This window comes from Hyla sarda, chromosome 7 (genome assembly GCF_029499605.1).
Source record: "Hyla sarda isolate aHylSar1 chromosome 7, aHylSar1.hap1, whole genome shotgun sequence".
NCBI lineage: Eukaryota > Metazoa > Chordata > Amphibia > Anura > Hylidae > Hyla > Hyla sarda.
The window spans coordinates 171,931,397-171,953,086 of NC_079195.1; the positions used below are offsets into that span (position 1 = coordinate 171,931,397).

Consider the following 21,690-nt stretch of genomic DNA (forward strand, 5'->3'; position numbering starts at 1 on the left):
GTTTATTTTTATTATGTTTGCATGGTTTTATATAGGAAAAGGGGGTCATTTTAACTTTTAACATGGAAGGGGTTAAGGTGTGTTTTTTAAACTTTTATTAAAACTTTTTTTTAACTTTTTTTAACACTTTATTAGACTTTTAGGAGGAATCATTAGATTCCTCATACAGATTAATAGAGTTCTATTGAACTCAATTGATCTTTGTGCTCTGCGATCCATTGATAGAGCCTGGTACAGCCAGACTCTATCAATGACAGAGCCACGGGACAGCAGGAAGCAGAGGTAAGCCCTCCGGCTACCTGCACTATGGATCGACCGCCCACAATCTCGCTGCGGGGAGGTGATCCACCCCACAAGCCCTCCAGGGAGCATTCACAGGTCCCTTTAGACGCCGCTGTCAAGTTTGACAGCGGCGATCTAAAGGGTTAATAGCCAGCCGCATGCTGGCTATTAGCGGCGGCCCCCGGCTACTGAAAACAGCCGGGGGCTGCAGAGTAGGGAGCGGGCATGAGTCGGGAGCTCCATACAGGCTGCTAAGCGCCGCATGCTGGCTGGAAACTTGCGCCCCGTGCAGACGTGCGTCCGCTCCTCCCCTCAGCTCTTCGAAGCTAGAGCTGGGGGGAGCGAAGGCAGAGTAGGGGAGATAGGACGTGCACAGCTTCTCATCTCCCCTGCTCTGCTAAGGAGGACACACGTTTCCACAGCCGGAGGCTGCAGAGTACGGAGTGGGCAGGAGTCGGGAGCCCGCTTCACACAGTCTGCAGAGCGCCGCAGTGCTTGTCAGGTCCGGCCCTGCTTGCCCGAAGCTGGGCTAAGGGCCGGAAAAATTCACCTGCCTTGCGCCCGAAACTGCATGTCTCGGGTGTCGGGCGATAGGAATTCCACATCCCTGATGATTATAGAGTGTATTTAAGCTTTATTTATTAGTACTATAGAATTAAGTATCTTTAACCTATTTAGGACGAAGGGCATACAGGTATGCCCTTGAGTCTTGGTACTTAAAGGGTTACTCCACTGGAAAACATTTTTTTTTAACTGAACTGGTGCCAGAAAGTTAAACATATTTGTAAATTACTTCTATTTAAAAATCTTAATCCTTCCAGTACTTATGAGCTGCTGTATACTACAAATGAAGTTCTTTTCTTTTTGAATTACCTTTCTGCCTGACAACAGTGCTCTCTGCCAACACCTCTAGGAACTGTCAGGAACTGTCCAGAGCAGGAGCAAATCCCCATAGCAAACCTCTCCAGCTCTCGACAGTTCCTGAAACGGACAAAGGTGTCAGCAGAGAGCACTTGTGGTCAGACAGAAAGGAAATTCAAAAAGAAAACAACTTCCTCTGTAGAATACAGCAGCTGCTAAGTACTGGAAGGGTTAATATTTTTTAATTGAAGTAATTTATAAATAGAAGTAATGTACAAATCTTTTTAACTTTCTGGCACTAGTTGATTTACCTGTACGCCCTTAATCCTTAAGCGGCTTTGAAGCGACCACAGGAGCTGCAGTCGCTTCAGAGCAGTGAGTGTGAGGCTACCATCAATGCCGATCACGGCGTCTAAAGTGAAAGTGCATCACGGGGGAGGGTCCCCTTACCTGCATCCTGATGCCCGATCGCCGATTTAATGAAGTAGCCTGGCTTAGCCAGGCTATATCGGTGGATTGACGATCTTACTGTAATAATATGCCATAGGCATAGTATTATACAGTAAATGCAATCCAATGATTGCATATAAAAGTCCTTTGTAGGGACTTAAAAAGTGTAAAATAAAAAATAAAAACAATATTTTTATTCCCCTTTATTTTCCCATTTTACAAAAAAGTTAAATTTTTGGTATCGCCGCATGCATAAATGTCCAAACATAATGTTTATGATCTCGCACGGTAAACGGCGTAAACCGAAAAAAATACCAAAGACTAAAAATACAGATTTTTTATCACATGATATATTGGGAAATTTTTTTTTATAAAAAGCGATCAAAAATCTCATCAAAACAAAAATGGTAGTGATAAAAACTACAGATCACAGTGCAAAAAATTTGCCCTCATACATCCATGTATATGGAAAAAATAAAAGATAATTTTTACCATAAAGTGCACTGTGTAAAAACCAGTCCCTCCAAAAGTAACACAATTGCAGTTCTCTTCATTTTATGGTAAAATGAAAGAGGCCATTACAAAATACAATTGTCCGCGCAAAAAACAATCCACAGGATAGGGGATAAGTTTTAGATTGTGGGGGGTTTGAGCAATGTGGCCTCCCGTGATCTCCTGTACAGAGCCCTGTCTCTCCCCCATCGCAGGCTGCCACGCCCCCTCCCTCCATATATCTCTTTGGGAGAGCCATTCGGCAATCTTCGGTTCTCCCATAGAGATGTATGGAGGGGGCGTGGCGGACGACGCTTTAAACAGAGGTCTTGACGTGCCACTCTCGGGGAGAGCCGGGGCTCCGTACAGGAGACCACAGTGGGCCACAGCTATCGGACCCCCCCATCTAAAAGTTATACCCTATCCCGTGTTTAGGGGATACGTTTTTCTGTACTTCAAGGCAGGGAAAAATGGGCTTGGTCTTTAAGGGGTTAAGGCACACTCAATATTAAATATCTTGGAACTGGAATCAGAAAAGCTGTTTGCACAGGTTCCATATTGTGATACATGAAGTGCTAAAAGGTTTGTTTTTCCTCTATGATGCTCTGTATTCTCATATAGATTTATTAATACCTCCTTAAAACGGCATAAATTGGTGACACATTGTGGTACAATATGGACTCTCATTCACATAATGTTTTTGGATCATGTCTTTGGTACACGTCAGGATACCTATAATAGTTTTTTTTTTGTAAAGTTTGCTAGACTGCGCTTTTGAATCCTCCTAAGAAAGAGTATATGTTTGGTTAACAAATCATTCTTTTTCAAGAGTTGATTATTTGATCTATTAAAGTCATTGAGCATGCCATGGGTATATGCATCACGATGCATACCAATGATGCTATGAGATTCTGGCCTTACTAGTGCACGTACTCACCTATAGCATATACTTTGTTCATACCTATAGAATCTTCCAACTTATAAGCCAGTGGAACACATTGCATTTCTTTGTAGACTAGCAGTGACAAAATTGTGAATGGTTTTGCTATATCTTACTTATTAAAATATTATAGACAAGTGTTCTGTGACATGACTAGGCCTGCTTCATTCTAATTTTTGTCTTTGTTATATAGTTCAGGCAAATGTCTGTCAGCTTCCATTAATGTGGGAAAATTGAACTAGGTATTCAACAGCTCAATTACACTAGAGCCATTTTGTCAGGCAGCTTTTTCATGACCATACTGCATTAATATTTCAGGAGCACTTTGCAGTTTGGGGCTTATCTGCCACAAGTACCCTGTCCTGTATGATGTTGTTGATAGACAGCCTAAAACTAGTTCAGATTACATCTTGTAACAGAGAAGAGGCTTTAAAACTATACTGGGAATGATAGACTATCAAGGTTAAAATATTGGGTATTATAGTTACATGAAAAAAAAAAAATTAAACCTGAATATCTTTTATTTATTGTCTTATATATTTATATTAAATAAACATGGGTTGAACATTTCCACAATGCACTTGTTAGTAGGATTGTGCTGAACATATCAGAAATCCCTTCTTGCAAAGATTATTTTCTTATCATTGACCTATCATTTCTTTAGAAAGGTTTATAGTCCTACTCATTAGTTGGAACAAAACTCTTTAAGAAATAACACCAATCAGATGTGTATCACATTGTCATATATATGTATATATATATATATATATATATATATATATATATATACACATTATACATAATTACAAATGTGCTTTTTTCTTTTTTTTTTTCTTAAGGTAAAATGGCCTATATTACTGTACAGTTTTTTTCCGCCCATGGATCTGATCACTTCCTGGTTTCCTCTGTGAACCTACTGTTGCAGTTCAACAGAGCACACCCTTTCCCACAATCTCCCTTGCTTGTATATACAGTAGAGACTAATAAGCACTATGCAGTTGAACTGAGTTAAACTTTCCTTTTATATACCCTTCTGGCTTTGGCTCAAAAACTGCAGTGGCAGCTTTCCAAAAAAAAAAAAAAAAAAAACCAGAAAAAAACCTGAGTGGAAACTTAGCCTAAGACCGTTTCAACCAAGGGCAAAACAAAGAAGGCAGTTAGGGGTTAGTAAGTGTATATATCTCTCAAACAGTAGATTTTCAGAAATGCTTGAAAATCACTGAGGATTCAACAGCTCTTTGCTCCCATCTCCACCATACACATACTTGCCGGATATGCATACCTATACCTATAATAGGTATAGGGGTATAAGCTGCTGTCAGACTTCTCTGGCAAAGGTTTAGCTCCTGTGGGTACCAGAGTATTGTGCATATTAAAATCCAGCATGCTTAATCCTTCTTTTCTCCAGCATTTAGCATCAGAGTATGGGACATCTCCATACACATTAGATCAGTGTTTCCCAGTGTTTTGTCAAAGGCTTTCCAGGCATGCTGGGAGTTGTAGTTTTGCAACAGCTGGAGACACACTGTTTGGAAAACACTGCCTTAGATAGTAGGCCAGGCCTCTTTAATGTGCATTGGGATCTTTACTTGTAGTACTTGTTAGCTTTTTGAAAAGTTTGTTTCCAAAGATATATATCAATGTAACGATTATTTGATTTTATTTATCTTATAATCATTAGTAATAATTGTTGGGCATTTAAAACGCATGGGTGAAAACACACAATTTTTGTTGCAGTTGGTCATCTGCATGAAGTACTGCTGAAAAGCCACTGTTTGGGTGTAAGCTGGGTGCAGCTGGGACCCCCACGATCTTTATGTAGCACCTGGCATTAATTTAGAACGCTGGGTGCGGGAGGCGAGGGTCGTGACGTCACGGCCACACCCCTTGTGATGTCATGCCACACCCCCGCTCGCTCGCTCCAATTGTTTGAAACATAATGTTCTGATTGCTTGGGCAGCTTTGTACCCCTTTAAGGCTTCTTTCACACTACCGCTGAACACCGTTAGTGTTAGTTCCATTGTGAAATGAAGGGAGTTTAGCGGGAGAAATTTTACTACATGTCTGGTATTTTTGTCCGCTAAACTCCTCCAAAATAATGGACATCCGAAGGACCCCATGCAAAGTCAATGGGATCAGTTGATGCCCGCTGTGCTTCATCCTGTTCAGGGTCTGTTAAGCACAAAAAAAAAGAGGCTAACAGACCAATGTTCAAAAAAAAAACTGCAACTGGCCATCCACAATGCAACAGAATATTTAGTTTTTACCCTTCAAGGGAGTCTGTCACCCAAGAATTGCCTACAGAACTGCTGACATTGAGCATTACTTACAATCAGAGCAATGTTACCTGTATGTAGCTTCTCCACTGGTGCAGTAGTGAAAAAAATATGCTTTTTTTATTACCATCCCGGGGAGTCAAAGAGGTGTGGCTATAGTGCCTCGGGCTGGTGAGAGTGATAGATCTGGCAGGGCTTCACAGATTTGTCACGATTGTGCCACAAATCTTGATCAAATAGGTGGGGAGGGTCAGCAAATTCATGAGATGTTGTGGTCCGGGGGAACTGCAGGGCCTCATCCATGTTTCTTTGACTCCTTGGGCTGATAATAAATTTTTTTTCACTATTGCACCAGCGGAGATGCTATATACAGGTACCATTGCAAGTAATGGTATATGCACATGTCAGCAGTTCTATAGGCAATTCCTGGGTGAGGCTGGGTTCACTCCATGTTTTCAGCCATACGAGACCGCATACGGGAGCACCCGGGGGGAACTAAAATCGGGCGCTCCCCTATTCCTGCCGTATGCCATTTTTGCCCCGTATGCAGTTTTCCACCGGACCTTAAATCGTGGTCCACCACGGTTTTAGCTCTGGTGGGAAAACCACATACGGGGCAAAAATTAAGCCGACAGGAGTCAGTCTTTCACTCCGGTCGGCTCATTGAAATGAATTACATACGGGCAGCATGAAAACGTGGTGTGAACCCTGCCTGACGGACTCCCTTTATGGCCTGCTTTATAACTGGCAAAGCATGGGGTAGATTTTGTGTTTTATTTTTCAATTCACTTTTATTCCAGGTTTTTTTTGCAGTTTTTTTGTGCATAATGTGTCTTACAGTCTCACGATGTTTGATCAATAGTGCTCAAGTTCGTAAAACTAACAAAATTACTTTAAACACCATTTGTCAAATTGTAAAGCAGGTTTCTGGAGCACCACTCAGAGCAGTTCACTTTCAAGCTTTGCTGTGTAAAATTTTTAGTTTTTTATGATTCACAAATGATAAATTAGTGACCACTGCATCCAAAATTGTCTACCAAGACTAGGTTGGTAAAAGCACTTAGCTAGTAGAACAAAACAAAAAAAAAATGCAAAATAAGCATTGTGTAAAACAAAAAACAAAAAAAAAACTGCAACATAGAAGAAATGATAAAGAAAAGAAAAATAAGAAATGAGAAATTCTTCTTCTGTACTTTAGAATTCTTCTTCTGTACAATAGGAATGCTGCCTGTTAGTAAAGTTCTTTTGTAGTACAGTCATCAACCTTTCATGTGAACTTTTGACTTTGTTCACACCACACCTTCTCTTTTGATGTGCATTTGAATGTGGAGGCTGTTCAGCAATGGGGATTTGTCATGTTAATTCCATTGCTATGTGATATCTAACTTGTCTTTATCATTAGGTAACATGTTTTGGTCCAAGTAGTGGTAGCCAGCTCTCCAGTTATCTTGCTGTAGACAAAACAACTTGAAAAGGGCAACAGGTAGACTTGTGTTTTTTGTTTCATTGCTGTGCACAATACATATACTTATGTTAATAGAAGCGTTAACTTCCTCTTTTTGTGCATTGCATTATCCCTTGCCCTCACAGGCTATTGTTAATTTTTTTATTTTTAATTCATAGTTAAAACGGTTTTCAGTATTACCATGCCTCTTTACCTTGGCCATTATGCATTTTTTGCCTTTTTTGCCTTTATATTTTGTTACATCCTCCCAGCTCAGCGCATACATGGTTCCTTATTCCATATACTGTATTTCATGGTTTGATAAATTTGTTTTTAATCTGAGAGCCAGCAAAAAAAAGTTAGAAAGCAGAATTGTTTTAAACGACCAGTTCAAGTGTTTAGTTTTTGTGAGGTTGTTGTTTAAGGTTGAGGTTAAGCTCAAAGGCTAACGTGGGCCAAAACAAAACAAGGTTTAAGTGTATGTGGGTTGCATCAAAAAAATAAAAACCATGCCCCCCTGCACAACATCTCATGCCCCCCTGCACAACATCTCATGCCCCCCTGCACAACATCTCATGCCCTCCCTGCACAAGACCCCATGCCCCCCTGCACAAGACCCCATGCCCCTTTTGTACTACACTCCATGCCTCCTTTGCACAAGACCCCATGCCCCTGTGCACAAGACTGTGCTGTACAGTTCCCCCACATTAGGTGCAATATAGTTCCCCACATTAGGTGCAGTATAGTTCCCCCACATTAGGTGCAGTATAGTTTCCCCACATTAGGTACAGTATAGTTCCCCACATTAGGTACAGTATAGTTCCCCCACATTAGGTGCAGTATAGTTCCCCCACATTAGGTGCAGTATAGTTCCCCCACATTAGGTGCAGTATAGTTCCCCACATTAGGTACAGTATAGTTCCCCCACATTAGGTGCAGTATAGTTCCCACATTAGGTGCAGTATAGTGTAGATGGATTTTCAATCTTAATACTGTCGCACCACGCGGACTTAATGAACAACTGAATTTTACACCTTTTATTTAAAATCCAGACTTGGACTAGTGACTGGAGTTGGAGTCAGGTAGTAAGGGAAGATCCCAGTGGATCATTATAGTTAGGACCACCTTCATTAGAGGTAGGGCCTTCAGAGTTTAAAAGGAGGTTCCTGACCCCGATACCGTCCTTTTTAGGATGTAAATTCCGCTTAGTGTTAGGGTTTCAGTGTAGGGCTTTTTAGGGCCAGGTTAGGTCCCTAGGCCCCGCCTATCCTCCCTACCTCATCTATTTGACTTATTCACTTAGTCACTAGTCCAACAATACACAATCTTGTACATTCTCTGTATCCCCTTATTTCTGTAATTTCTCTTACATATACCCCCATAAGGGCACCTATATCTCCACACATGGTGTTCCACTCTGTGTTTTATTCATATATTGTTGTAAAAATGTATTATGTCATTCTCAGGTGTTACAAATCTAGAAACTTTTTCCACCTGTTCTATCCAGTATGCCAGTTATAGCCACTGAGACTCCCTATTGCCAAGGCTTCCCTGCATTTATTTACCTTGCAGGGATGCCCTGGCATAATATGGGTTAATTCTCTATGTTTCCTAGATGCATTATCCAATCGGGCTCATTATACACTACCTGTGGTCCTTGTTGTCTAGCTACTCCTATATTCATATGTAAAAAAATAGTGGTTTATATATTTCTATCTAGCATCTCCCGTCCTCCTGTCACTGCAGGAGCGCTCTAGCTAATTCCTCTCGGCACAGACTGTAAGTATTTACTGGGGCGTTACTTTGATCCGTAAGCTACAAATAAAATTTTCAGGATCCGGACTGGCAGCTGGTGAGGACACAGGAGGTGGATCCTCTGTGCCAGAGAGGCGATAGCGCGGGTCGTACTGGGGGATCGGTTCTAAGTTGTTACTGGTGTTCACCAGAGCCCGCCGCAAAGCGGGAGGGACTTGCTGCGGCGGTAACTACCAGGTCGTGTCCCCCAGTAGCGACTCGACCTCTCTGGCAGCTGAGATTGGTGCGGTACACAAGGACTAGACAGAGGCGAGGTCAGACGTAGCAGAAGGTCAGGGCAGGCGGCAATGATTCGTAGTCAGGGGCAACAGCAGAAGGTCTGGATACACAGGCAAGGGAACACACTAAATGCTTTCTCAGGGCACAAGGCAACAAGATCCGGCAAGGACAGGAAGGGAAGGTGGGTATATATGAGTTAGGGAGGTGATTAGACTGATTGGGCCAGGCACCAATTAGCGGTGCACTGGCCCTTTAAATCTTAGAAAGCTGGCGCGCGCACGCCCTAGGGAGCTGGGCCGCGCGCGCCGGGACGAGATCGACACCGGAGGAGGAGGGTGAGTGGAACGGGATGCGATCCGCGAGCGGACATGACCCACCACGCGGATCGCGTTCCTGCCGGAACGAACACAGCAGAACGCCGCGAGCGCTCCGGGGGTACAGCGGGACCCGGAGCGCTCGGCGTTACACAAATACTATATCACCCCGCTATTTTTGTTCTAGGGCCACACTCCACCTGTATATTTTGTGAGTATAATCTTTCATTACTATGAGAGAAAAAATTGACTCTGGAGGGGTAAGAATATTTATTATTTCCTTTATTGCTTTTTATTGCAGAGGCTGACTATCAGGCCTGTGTGGAATATCTTTACATAATGGCATTGAGCTACTGTGCCTACTAACAACAATCTTATACTTTGACCAGTATATTATATGATATAGGTTCCCCTGAGGACATCCCCATGCAGAATATTTAGCATGTAGGACAGAAACACGTTGGGAACACACGTTTTGGGAACACATATGTATAAGTGTCTTTTTGTATCCATAAACTGTATGAACAGTATTTGTGAAAATATTCTTGTATACCACATGTTGTGTATGCACCCGTACATCCATCAGGAGTGCATTCACGCTTTGTACATAAACTGAGGACTTGTGACTTATGATAAAAGTATTTAGTCACCCCTCGGCTGTCTGCCAGCACTATTGTATCTTACACACTAGGTTGGGAAGCACTTTTTCTCTCTGGTGGCTTTTAACAATAATAACTAATAAATTGTCTTTCAGCAACACTCCTTATATATATATATATATATATTTTTTGATTGCAGTATAGTTCCCCCACATTAGGTGCAGTATAGTTCCCCCACAGACATACAGCCTTCAGCCATATACAGTGTTTACTGCCCCACTTTAGTATTCCGACCACCACTCCTCTGGTCCAGGGTCACGATCTATTGCTATGGCCTATGGGCCATAGCAGTAGGTCCCGGGACCGTAGAGGAGCGGTGGTCGGAACACTGAAGATGACGTGCCACTGGTGACTTACCATGCGCGCGCATTTTCCTCGCTGCTCCGCTCTGCTCTTCTATGGGCGGAAAGCACGGGACGTCAGTGACGGGATGTCCCTGCGTGCGCTACCTCCCGGCGGCCTCTGCGTTTTTAAAGTTAACACGGTGTCACCGTGGACCTGAAGAAACGCCCGTCAGTGTGAAACTGTGCGGTTGTCCAGGTGAATAGCTCCTGCTGCTCCAGCTCTGTTTGGTCTAGGGGTGTCGGGATGTTGGATCAGAATTTACTGAAATAAACCACTTCAGGCAAGTCAAACAGGTGTGTGCTCCAATTTTTCTTCTTTTCTTCACAAGATTACTGCAATTGCTATATGTGAGCACCACGCTGTACCCTGCTTCACGTTTCATCCCACCCCCACCGCCATATAGACACCTGTGTTGGCTATATCCACTTATCTTCCTCTCCAGCAGTGCCCAGTCGCTTCTTTTGTCTAGTTTTTGATATATTATGTTTATTCTATTCCAGCTGTAGATTGGAAGAAGTTGCAGACTCTGTCTCTGTCTTTGATCTTATGATGTTCTACAACTGATAATTCATTGGTACAAAATGGAAAATAATAGGTCTGAGGTTGTTTTTTGTAAGCTAATGGGTAGCAAAACCAGCATAAATCAAAAGGTGTGCTGCACGCCTTACAAAATTTGTTGTCAGGTTAAGGTTTGGCCATATTACCCGCTGAGTTTCTTCATTCTTTAATGTTGTTATTGTGACAGGTAGATTTATAAAGCTTGAAATTTGTACAAATCAGTTGTCACTCACAGCAGCTTGTCAGTGTGTCAACTACTTGTGTCTTGCTGTGCAGGGAAAATGTGGTGAGTGAAGAGATGAAGCGGCCTGGAGCTTTAGACAAGAGGGCAACTGTGGAGAAAGGAAATTAATTCTAATGCATCTGAAATGGAGATAGGCTCTGAGGTCCTTGTTGATCCTGTAATGCAGCCATTGATTTCTTCTCCTTGATGTTGAACAACAGTGCAGCCAGAAATGACATGTTGCTCGTAGCTGAAAGCTGCTGTTTATTTCATGCTAAATACTCCCCCTCTCCATGGAAAACATGATATGAGTGCTATTTTCTAGTTGTTGCTCTGTCAAGTGCTGTTTCTTTGGCTTGTTAGGTAGGGGGAGAGTTTTTCTCATTTAATTAATTCCTTTAGTAATTCACATATAGGTAACAATAATAAGCCATGATGAAAAAGCAAACAATGTTGAATAGGTTTTTATTTTACATGCCACTTAAAGGAACATTGCTTAAAGCGGAACTATCAGAATAGACTTGAATAGGCTTGTGAATCTGCACACACTAGGTCTTCACAAGTCTTTTCTAGGCATACCCATAAAAATGAATTGGGCTTCTGTACACTCACAAATAACTGCTTCATAATTCCTTCAGGAGTTGGGCCAACAGTTGGAGAGTCAGGGTCCAGGCTCTGGGGCCACACTGCCTCTCTCCGGCTACATCATACAATTGATGAACACACAGAACTACCTAAGGTGCGCCTGCTCGTGACAGACCTGTGTAGTTCTTCTGTGCACGTGACAGCTGTCATCCAACTGCGCATTATAAGCAGAAAGAGGCGATGCAGCCCCGGAGCAGAGAAGACCCCAGGCCCGGCCTCTTCAAGTCGGCCAGACTCCCGAAAGAATTATGAAGCAGTAATTTGTAAGAATTCAGAAGCCCAATTTATTTATAAAGGTATGCCTAAAAAAGGCTTGTGAAGACCTGGTGCTCTGTGTGTGCCGCTTTACAAGCCTATTCTAGGGAACAGTGTCGCTTTAACACTAAACTACCATTTTAAACATTCACGTAAACATGATTTATCTAAAAAAATACATGGTCTGTCTGTCATTAGGTGCCACCACAGTGATAAGGTATCAAGCCAAGACAAATGTTTCTTCATTGGGCTGTTTGTGTTGTCATCGTGTTCTATCCCTCCTGAACAACATTTCCTGATACATGACAATATAATTTATAGAAAAACATCCAGGGATCTTGGAAACTATGGCTATAAGAAAGCTTTTTAATAATATACATTTCCTCTGCTGTGGAGAAGCAAAACAAATTATAATTTTCACCCCAAGGTTGTGGCTCCAAAGAACTATCGATAAGTACTACATTTTAAGTTAACATACTGTGGAAAAATAAATCTATTTAGATTTTCTAGAACAAGGCCCTATTTTTTAGAGTTTTTATTAGGATAAATAGCTAAATATCTATAAATATGGTATAAAACATCCACAGAGCCATTTAGTCATCCAGGTACAAAAAGGCTACGTAATGGTACAGTACAACCTTTTTTGCATTTGGCTTCTTAAAGCACTTCTGTTTAGGACATGACAGTGACAGCATTAATTATATAGTGCATTGGCTGAGGAGGGAGGAATATTTTTCAGGCAAATTTTGCTTCTTTGGTTAAAGCTGGCTTAATATATACCTTTTACGATAATCATTCCTTTTACGGGTATGATTCTGCTAATGGGGTAGAGCAGCTGCAGGAAAATTTCCTGTGGCTGCTTTCCTGGTGCCTTCTAAAGGCCAAAGGGTACTCATGATCTGCTGATGTCCAATCACCCCTGTAAAAGCTGCCCCCTACACTGTGCCACACAAACTTTTACATTTTTTATAAATTATATTTAACATTTAATACTAGAATTTAAATGTTTTATCTTTTAACATGACTGTCTTTGATGATTATTGTAGATTTATAGGCTTTATTATATACACAGGGAAGTTCACAGACCGCACAGATTATATCTCTGTTACACTTACCCCTCCAGCTCCTTTACAAACGAAATCCTGATGATGTCACAATCCAACCCACTGATGTCAAGGTCCTACTCATGTATTAGTAAACAAAGTACACGGAGGAGCCAGTAGGTGTGAACAATCTGGAAACGTGTAGCTGGCAATTACACTTCCCTTTCACATTGCCAGGCCCCAGCTGTCACTTTTACAGCAAGATCCATGAGGAAGTCAACAATGCAACCATTAATTGACATCTTATTTTGGAAATTGAGACATTTGCATGGCATGCAAATTTGCTGTGCTCCATTTGGGAAGAGTCTTAATACGTCAGGATAATCTGAATGCTAAACTTAGCAAATGGATTTGGAAAATAACTGCTATCTACCTATGTGCAATCATCTTTACAGCAGTCAGCAGACTCATTGGAAACCTGCGGTGATATGTGCCAAGCAACATTTATCGTTGAACAATTGTGTTTGTGGCCAATTGAACACATATTTTGTTGATCTGCCCCTTAGGCATCTGTCATGTTGTTAGTTTCAGTCAATGTGCGTTCACATGCCTCTTGTCTTGACGGCAACAGGAATGCCCCAGCAACTTAGAAATTTCCTGTTGCAAGATTCTTATAAATACAGAAATTAATGTGTTTCCTCCACTAAATGTGGAGAAACCATCTATCTTGTTAATTAAATGTGATTTTTTTTAAAATTAAAAACAAACTGATTTAAATTCTCTGTAATGTTTGTATGTTTGATTCTACCTTATGATTCTTAGTAAAGTGGTAGTTATTCTAGACGTGTTATCTTTTATCGAGGTTTCTTTCTTGACTGACATTTATCCCTTTTGATGCCATAAACAAACATGTGTACTCAAACGTTACTGTTTTGATTAATAGGCAAAGATAAATAAGTGGATGTTAGACCTATTTATATGCAGCTTATCTTTTGTGGAAGCAGATGTTTAAGGAGATTTTAAACAGGCCAATTATTGACTACATTAAGCAATTATTGCCTCATGTAAAAAGACCAGCATTCAATCAGCAAGCTCTCATTTGTGGGTTGATCGGTGGAATCCTGCAACATTAAGTCTTCCGACAGACACTATTTTGTTTGATGTTCATTTGGCACAAATAAAAACACAAAAATGCGCCCTCTTTTTTTCTCCTCTATAATGCAGTTTTTGTGGTGCCCCCGCCCCCCAAAAATTGTGTGTATTAGTATAATTGTTTTTATATGTGGCAGTTCATCCTGTGTTTCTCTTAAAGGGGTACTCCGCCCCTAGACATCTTATCCCCTATCCAAAGGATAGGGGATAAGATGTCAGATTGCCGGGGTCCCGCTGCTGAGGACCCCCGGGATCACCGCTGCGGCACCCCGCTCTCATTACTGCACAGAGCGAGTTCGCTCTTCACGTAATGACGGGCAGTACAGGGGCCGGAGCATCGTTACGTCACGGCTCCGCTCCTCGTGACATCACAGCCCGCCCCCCCGTGGGAGGGGGCGTGGCAGTCGTCAAGCCCCTGCCATAAACTTGTATTAAGGGGGAGGGTCGTGATGTCATGAGGGGCGGAGCCATGATGTCGCGCTGCTCCGTCCCCTGTATCGTCCGTCATTACGCACAGAGCGAACTCGCTCTGTGCAGTAATGACAGCGGGGTGCCGCAGCGGCGATCCCGGGGCTCCCCAGCAGCGGGACCGCGGCGATCTGACATCTTATCCCCTATCCTTTGGATAGGGGATAAGATGTCTAGGGGCGGAGTACCCCTTTAATTCACGTAATACTTTTCAATTTTTATTGAAAATTTTTGGGGAAAAACCCCAGAAAAAGAGGCCCACATACATTTTTTCTGTAGCCTGTACCCCCCCAAACTGGAGTGTCCACTTCTAACCTAAAGATTATTATAAGTCTGAGCACATCTGCCCTTGTAAACAGGTAGGAGATATGCTGACAATAATGTAAATTTAGGTCCTCACAAACTTTCCAGTGATTGATTGTTTATGTTGCTCTTTACTAAAAAATTAGGTCATTTAAAGACTCTTTTTAATGAACACAGATCACCTCTATCTGTGCTTTTATTAGGCAGCGGATTGCAAACCTAATCCCCCTCCCTCACGAATCTATTGGAATCTTTTGTGAAGTCAGCTTTTACAAGGGGCTCTTATCAGCTGTTTGTGCGAACATTAATTTCCAATTAGTGCCCTATATAAAAGGCCCAATGATGATCAAACGCTTATTAGCTTATTGCGTCTTTGTTAAATTGCAGCACTTCTCCTTATATAAAGAGAGGATGTACTGCCGACAATAATAAAAGTGAATGGCAGGAATAATTGAGAGATCATTTTTGTAGGTGTTCACTTCTAACATATGGGCTGTAATCAATTGACTTGTGCACAGTTGATCACCAATCATATTAGGCAATTATCTGTCCATATAATAGTCACATCTATGTAAATGCCTGGAGCCAAAGCTGCAAGTCATGGAGCTGGCTTCCTTTTTAAAAAAAAAATGTAATTCTTTATTTTAAAATTTAAATATAAAACAGAATAAAAACAGAAAATCCACTGCATTTCAAAAGAGCATAGATACAAATGCAAAGCAACAAGAGTGGTATAATTAAGCATTTCTCCTAAAACACCCTGCCAGTCTAAAGACCAAAGAGTAATGTCACCTAGGCTTTGCAAATAAAAATAAAAACTCAACTAACGGAAGAGCCTACATAGTCTAAAGGAGGATCGGACAGAATGCCAATGGTGAATTGCCCATCTTGCTCTTGTAAGAGAATAACTGGCAGTATTAGGCAGAAACTGCAAGCTCCTATATGGGCAAGGGGTTTCCTGTTTCAATTTGAGTTCAAGGGTTTACTACTCATGCTTTCCATACTGTAAGGATGCTGGTTATGAGTATCTGGAATATAAACCTCCTCTTTGTTTGTTGTTTGAAGAGCAAAATATTCACTCCCTAAAACGTATTTTTTTCACTTGCGCTGTAAAATGAAAAAAATTCAATTTGCCCTATTCTTTTCATAATGTCATCTTGACTAGTTCTGCCGGTCTACATAATTTTCACCTTCATATGTTGAAGCAAGCCGTGTGCGCTGTCAGTTGTCCAGCTATGACAAGGATAGAATGTGGATGATAAAACATTCTGTCTATCATTAGTCACGATTGACTTTTGGTTTCAGAGAGATGTAAAATACTGTATACTTGTTAAAACTGCAAGACTGGAGAAAAATATCTGAAAATTATAGCGTTGGGTAAATTGAGCCAGCTTGGGCTTTGGCTACGCTGATGCTGAGGTAGGGGAAAGCAATTACCTCTTTACTCTTGGTTCTTGCAGGGAATCGCTTAACTATTACGGAACCAGGTACGATTTGTTTCTGGAATTACTTTTGAAAATACTGTGTAGGGGTTCCCCTCGCCTGACCTTTCTATGACAGTCATCCTATAGTTTGGCCTTACAGAAAAAAGGTCACTGAAATCCCAATTCACACAATGTCTGTCACATTAGTAGGACTCCCTGTGTGTCCTTGAGATTTACAACAAGCAGATTGATCTTTTTTTTTTTTTTTTTTTTTTCAAGCAGAAACATCAGACAGTAGCTTCTGGAGCTCAGCAAGCAGACTGAAAGTAATCTCCAAATTGCACACAGGCTGGGGATGAATTGAAAACCTTTAACTATGTATGTGGTGCCTGCTAGCAGTAGGGGAAGGATTGGGCCTATGGTGAGAAGACATTTAGCTTTCGTTGCCAGAAGAAAAGACATTATTTGAATTGTTCATTTACAGTATTTCTCCCCTATGTCTTTGGGTCCTTTTACAATAACATGACATATAATTTTATATCTGTTCGATCTTGTTTGTCTTCATTATCTGCACTTGCCATTGTTTTTATACTAAGATTCCCTTTTCTGTTAAAATATAGTTGCCACCAATTAAAAGTTTTGTTTAACCCGTACAGGACCTAGGGCGTATGCATACGCCTTCTGTACCTGGGTCTTAAGGACCCAGGGCGTACAGGTACGCCCGTGGGAATTCCAGTCCCTGCCGCGCGCCGGGCAGGGATCGGACTGGGGTGACTGCTGATATCAATCAGCAGGCACCCTGCGCAAATGCCGAGGGGGGTTATCAGACCACCCCATGTCGGCGATCGGCGCAAATCGCAAGTGAAATCGCACTTGCGATTTGCGCAATTCCGGGTCTTACGGGTCACATGTGACCCGATGACCCGGAGATACAAGGTGATCGGGGGTGTAGAATACACCCCCTATCACCTACTGTATCTATGGGGAGGTGGCAATTTCGCCACCCCCTCAAGAGAGTTGCTATTGGCTGGACGATCCAGCCAAGAGCAGCCGGCAGGGGAGGGGTTAAACGGCATCCTCTGCAGCGCTGACCGTTAGCTGGGTTCAGTCAGCGGTCAGAGCTGCAAGAGGAGCCAGGGACCCCCCCTCTGCCCCATCGGATCGCCTCAGGAGACCCGAAGATTCCCTAGATCAGGGACAGAATCAACAGAGGGAAAGGTAGGGAAATACATGTAAATAAAGTTTAAAAAAAAAGTTAAAAAATAAACCCCCTGACCCCCTAATAGGGCTCAAGAGTACGCCTCATCTTTTTCTAGCGTGACCCGTGCCCTATTAGGGGTTCAGAGCGCTGCGATTTGCCCCCCCCCCCCCTTTTTTTTGGGCCGCAGCGTTTTTTTTTTTTTGCTCTCATAACGGTGTATGATTACTAATCACACACCGTTATACATAGTTACACCAAGCACTCACTACACACTCCCCCGCCCCCCCCCACACCCAAACCCCAACACCACCACCACCCCCCCCCCCCTCCACTGTAGATAAAAGGCGATGGCTCGCCGGGCATTTTCGGTAGCGGAGGCATACGCTTTTCTTGCCTCCGAATCTGAATCTGCCAGTGAGGACGAGGAAGATCCAACATTCCTGTGTTCTTCCTTGTCCTCCTCATCATCTAGTAGTGATGATGAGCCCCCTGCACGGCGGCGGAGACGCCGCCAGGCGAGGCCACGCACCCCCCATGAAAGTGCCCCAGTGGCTGGCACTAGTGCGAGTGGTGATGCCGCTCGTACTAGGAGTCCGACCCCCCAGGCGAATTTACCGGAGCTCCCTTCCGGTGAACCTGTCTGGAGACCCCCAGAGGGTTATCAGCCACGGGTTCCGGAGTTTGTTGGCGACTCCGGAATCCGGATTGACACGGCTGGGTTCACTGAATTTGACTATTTCAGTTATTTTTTCAGTGACAGCCTGGTCAATCTAATGGTGGAGCAGACGAATCTGTACGCCAGGCAGTTCATCGCCCACCACCCAGATTCTTTTTTGGCCAGGTCCAATGAATGGTACACCGTCAGTGCAGCAGAAATGAGGACATTTTGGGGCCTCTTGCTGCATATGGGCCTGGTCAAAAAGCCCAGTGTCAGTACTGGAGCGGGGACATCCTATACCAGACCCCGCTGTACAGTATGGCCATGACACGTAAGCGGTTCGAGGCTATTTGGAAATGCCTTCATTATGCAGATAATGAGGCATGTCCACCCGAGGTGATCCCGCCCATGACCGGCTTTACAAAGTGAGGCCGGTCATCGATCACTTTGGGGCCAAATTTTTTGGAGGCCTACGTACCGCTTAGGGAGCTTTCGGTTGATGAGTCTCTTATCAGTTTTAAGGGGAGACTCATCTTCCGCCAGTATATTCCCTCGAAGCGGGCGCGGTATGGCGTGAAGCTATATAAACTTTGTGAGAGTACCTCCGGGTACACTCTCAAGTTTAGGGTGTATGAGGGACGAGATTCCCGTATTGAACCCCCAGATTGTTCCGCCACTCTGGGTGTTAGCGGGAAAAAGCGTTTGGGACCTTATGTACCCATTGCTGGATAAGGGTTACCACGTGTACGTGGACAACTTTTATACCAGCATCCCTCTCTTCACATCCCTTGCCGCCAGATCGATGTCCGCTTGTGGGACCGTGCGGAGAAACCAGAGAGGCCTCCCTCTAAATTTGATCCAGACACCTATTCCCAAGGGTGAGTCCCGTGCCCTTACCTATGAAAACCTGTTGCTGGTCAAGTATAAGAGGGATGTCCTTATGCTGACCACTATTCATGGTAACGGCAGCTCACCTGTCCCTGTGCGAGGTACCACAACAACGGTCCTCAAGCCTGATTGTATTACAATCAGTATGGACTACAATCAGTATATGGGGGGAGTTGATCTCTCAGATCAAGTCCTCAAGCCATACATGGCCATGCGTAAAACACGTGTATGGTACAAAAAAGTTGCGGTCTACTTGGTGCAGGTTGCCATGTACAACTCTTTTGTACTGTACCGGAACGCTGGCAACACAGGGACATACCTCCAGTTCCAAGAAGAAGTCCTAAAGGTCCTGATCTTAGCTGACCGGGAAAGAGCAGGCCGGACTTCCCAAGGAACTGGAGTAATAGGTGCCAGAAAAAATGCAGAGTGTGTAACAGGAGGGGGATACGGAAGGACACCACCACTCAGTGTGACACTTGCCCCGATCATCCGGGCCTCTGCATTAAGGACTGCTTCAGGGAGTATCACACTTCCATGGAGTACTAAATTTTCCCTCTTCATTTAAATTTTCCATAATTTGACCCCAATGTACCAAGTCCAGAGTACATTCCAAATTTTAACCCCATAAAACCACTAAATTGCCCAAAAAAACTATTTCATAAAAAAAAAAAAAAAAACTGATAAGACCTCAGGGGGTATTTTTTCCAAAAATGGGTCATGGGTCACTGAGTCACTATCATCGGGGACTTTTTATGTTGCCTCAAATGCGCAGCGCTCTCTCTCTCCACCTGAGCGGGGTGCGCATTTGAGGCAGGGACGGCCACACACGTCACATTCCCAGAATGATGATTCAGAGCATAGGGTTTGGGGTGGGCATAGTTTTTTTTAGTTTTGGCTATGCTCTGGGTCATCATTCTGGGAACATATCCTGTTTTATAATTTTACGTCCCACTGTACCCCTTGTTAGTTATTAGTGTACCCCATATAATGCCCCTTGAGGGGGGGTCCCACTGTTCTGGCTCCATAGGCAGCTGTCTAGAAGCTCCAGGCCCCTGAATGTCCTCCTGTTCCTCCGTGACCAGTGAGCAGAACCGATCTAAGCCCAGATATGAGGTATGTCTGTCACGATGCCGGCTGGCAGGTAGTGGATCCTCTGTGCCAGAGAGGGATTGGCGTGGACCGTGCTAGTGGATCGGTTCTAAGTCACTACTGGTTTTCACCAGAGCCCGCCGCAAAGCGGGATGGTCTTGCTGCGGCGGTAGTGACCAGGTCGTATCCACTAGCAACGGCTCAACCTCTCTGGCTGCTGAAGATAGGCGCGGTACAAGGGAGTAGACAGAAGCAAGGTCGGACGTAGCAGAAGGTCGGGGCAGGCAGCAAGGATCGTAGTCAGGGGCAACGGCAGGAGGTCTGGAACACAGGCTAGGAACAGACAAGGAAACGCTTTCACTGGCACGATGGCAACAAGATCCGGCGAGGGAGTGAAGGGGAAGTGAGGTGATATAGGGAAGTGCACAGGTGATAACACTAATTGGAACCACTGCGCCAATCAGCGGCGCAGTGGCCCTTTAAATCGCAAAGACCCGGCGCGCGCGCGCCCTAGGGAGCGGGGCCGCGCGCGCCGGGACAGGACTGACGGAGAGCGAGTCAGGTACGGGAGCCGGGGTGCGCATCGCGAGCGGGCGCTACCCGCATCGCGAATCGCATCCCGGCTGGAGGCGGTATCGCAGCGCCCCGGGTCAGTGGAACTGACCGGAGCGCTGCAGTGAGGAGAGTGTAGCGAGCGCTCCGGGGAGGAGCGGGGACCCGGAGCGCTCGGCGTAACAGTACCCCCCCCCTTGGGTCTCCCCCTCTTCTTGGAGCCTGAGAACCTGAGGACCAGACTTTTGTCCAGGATATTGTCCTCAGGTTCCCAGGACCTCTCTTCTGGACCACAACCCTCCCAATCCACTAAAAAGAAGGTTTTCCCTCTGACCTTTTTTGATGCTAAAATCTCTTTGACGGAGAAGATGTCCGAGGAGCCGGAGACAGGAGTGGGAGGAACAGATTTGGGAGAGAAACGGTTAATGATAAGTGGTTTAAGAAGAGAAACGTGAAAGGCATTAGGAATACGAAGAGAAGGGGGAAGAAGAAGTTTGTAAGAGACAGGATTAATCTGGCGCAAAATTTTGAAAGGACCAAGATAGCGTGGTCCCAACTTATAGCTAGGGACACGGAAGCGGACATATTTAGCGGAGAGCCATACCTTGTCTCCAGGGGAAAAAATGGGAGGAGCTCTTCTTTTCTTATCCGCGAATTTCTTCATGCGTGAAGAAGCCTGTAAGAGAGAATTTTGGGTCTCTCTCCATATGATGGAAAGATCACGAGAAATTTCATCCACAGCGGGCAGACCAGAGGGCAAGGGGGTAGGGAGGGGAGGAAGAGGGTGACGGCCGTACACCACGAAAAATGGGGATTTGGAGGAAGATTCAGAGACTCTGAAATTATACGAGAATTCGGCCCAAGGTAGAAGATCTGCCCAGTCATCCTGGCGGGAGGAAACAAAATGTCGTAAATAATCACCCAAGACCTGGTTAATTCTTTCTACTTGTCCATTGGATTGAGGATGATATGCAGAAGAAAAATTTAATTTAATCTTGAGTTGTTTACAGAGAGCCCTCCAGAATTTAGACACGAATTGGACGCCTCTATCCGAGACGATCTGCGTAGGCAACCCGTGAAGACGAAAAATGTGTACAAAAAATTGTTTAGCCAACTGAGGCGCTGAAGGAAGAC

The 21,690-nt window shown here is 43.9% G+C and overlaps 1 protein-coding gene across 9 annotated transcripts in view; it reads left to right on the forward strand.

The window, feature by feature from the left end:
* Positions 1–21,690, forward strand: part of LOC130282731 (leucine-rich melanocyte differentiation-associated protein-like) — a 545,347-nt gene that overhangs the window by 210,252 nt on the left and 313,405 nt on the right. Inside the window, exon 3 of one of the 9 annotated variants that reach the window (XR_008846501.1) lies at positions 16,448–16,681. The exons of 4 other annotated variants lie outside the window; for them this stretch is intronic. Coding sequence is in view for 2 of the 5 variants with exons in the window: in XM_056531304.1 (XP_056387279.1) it covers positions 12,851–13,001 (151 nt within the window). In the remaining 3 variants the exon portion in view is untranslated. Of the gene's footprint in view, positions 1–6,703; positions 6,767–12,850; positions 13,582–16,447; positions 16,682–21,690 lie in introns of those variants that run through there. 4 more of the 9 variants (XR_008846506.1, XR_008846500.1, XM_056531304.1 and 1 more) reach the window with 4 other exon arrangements.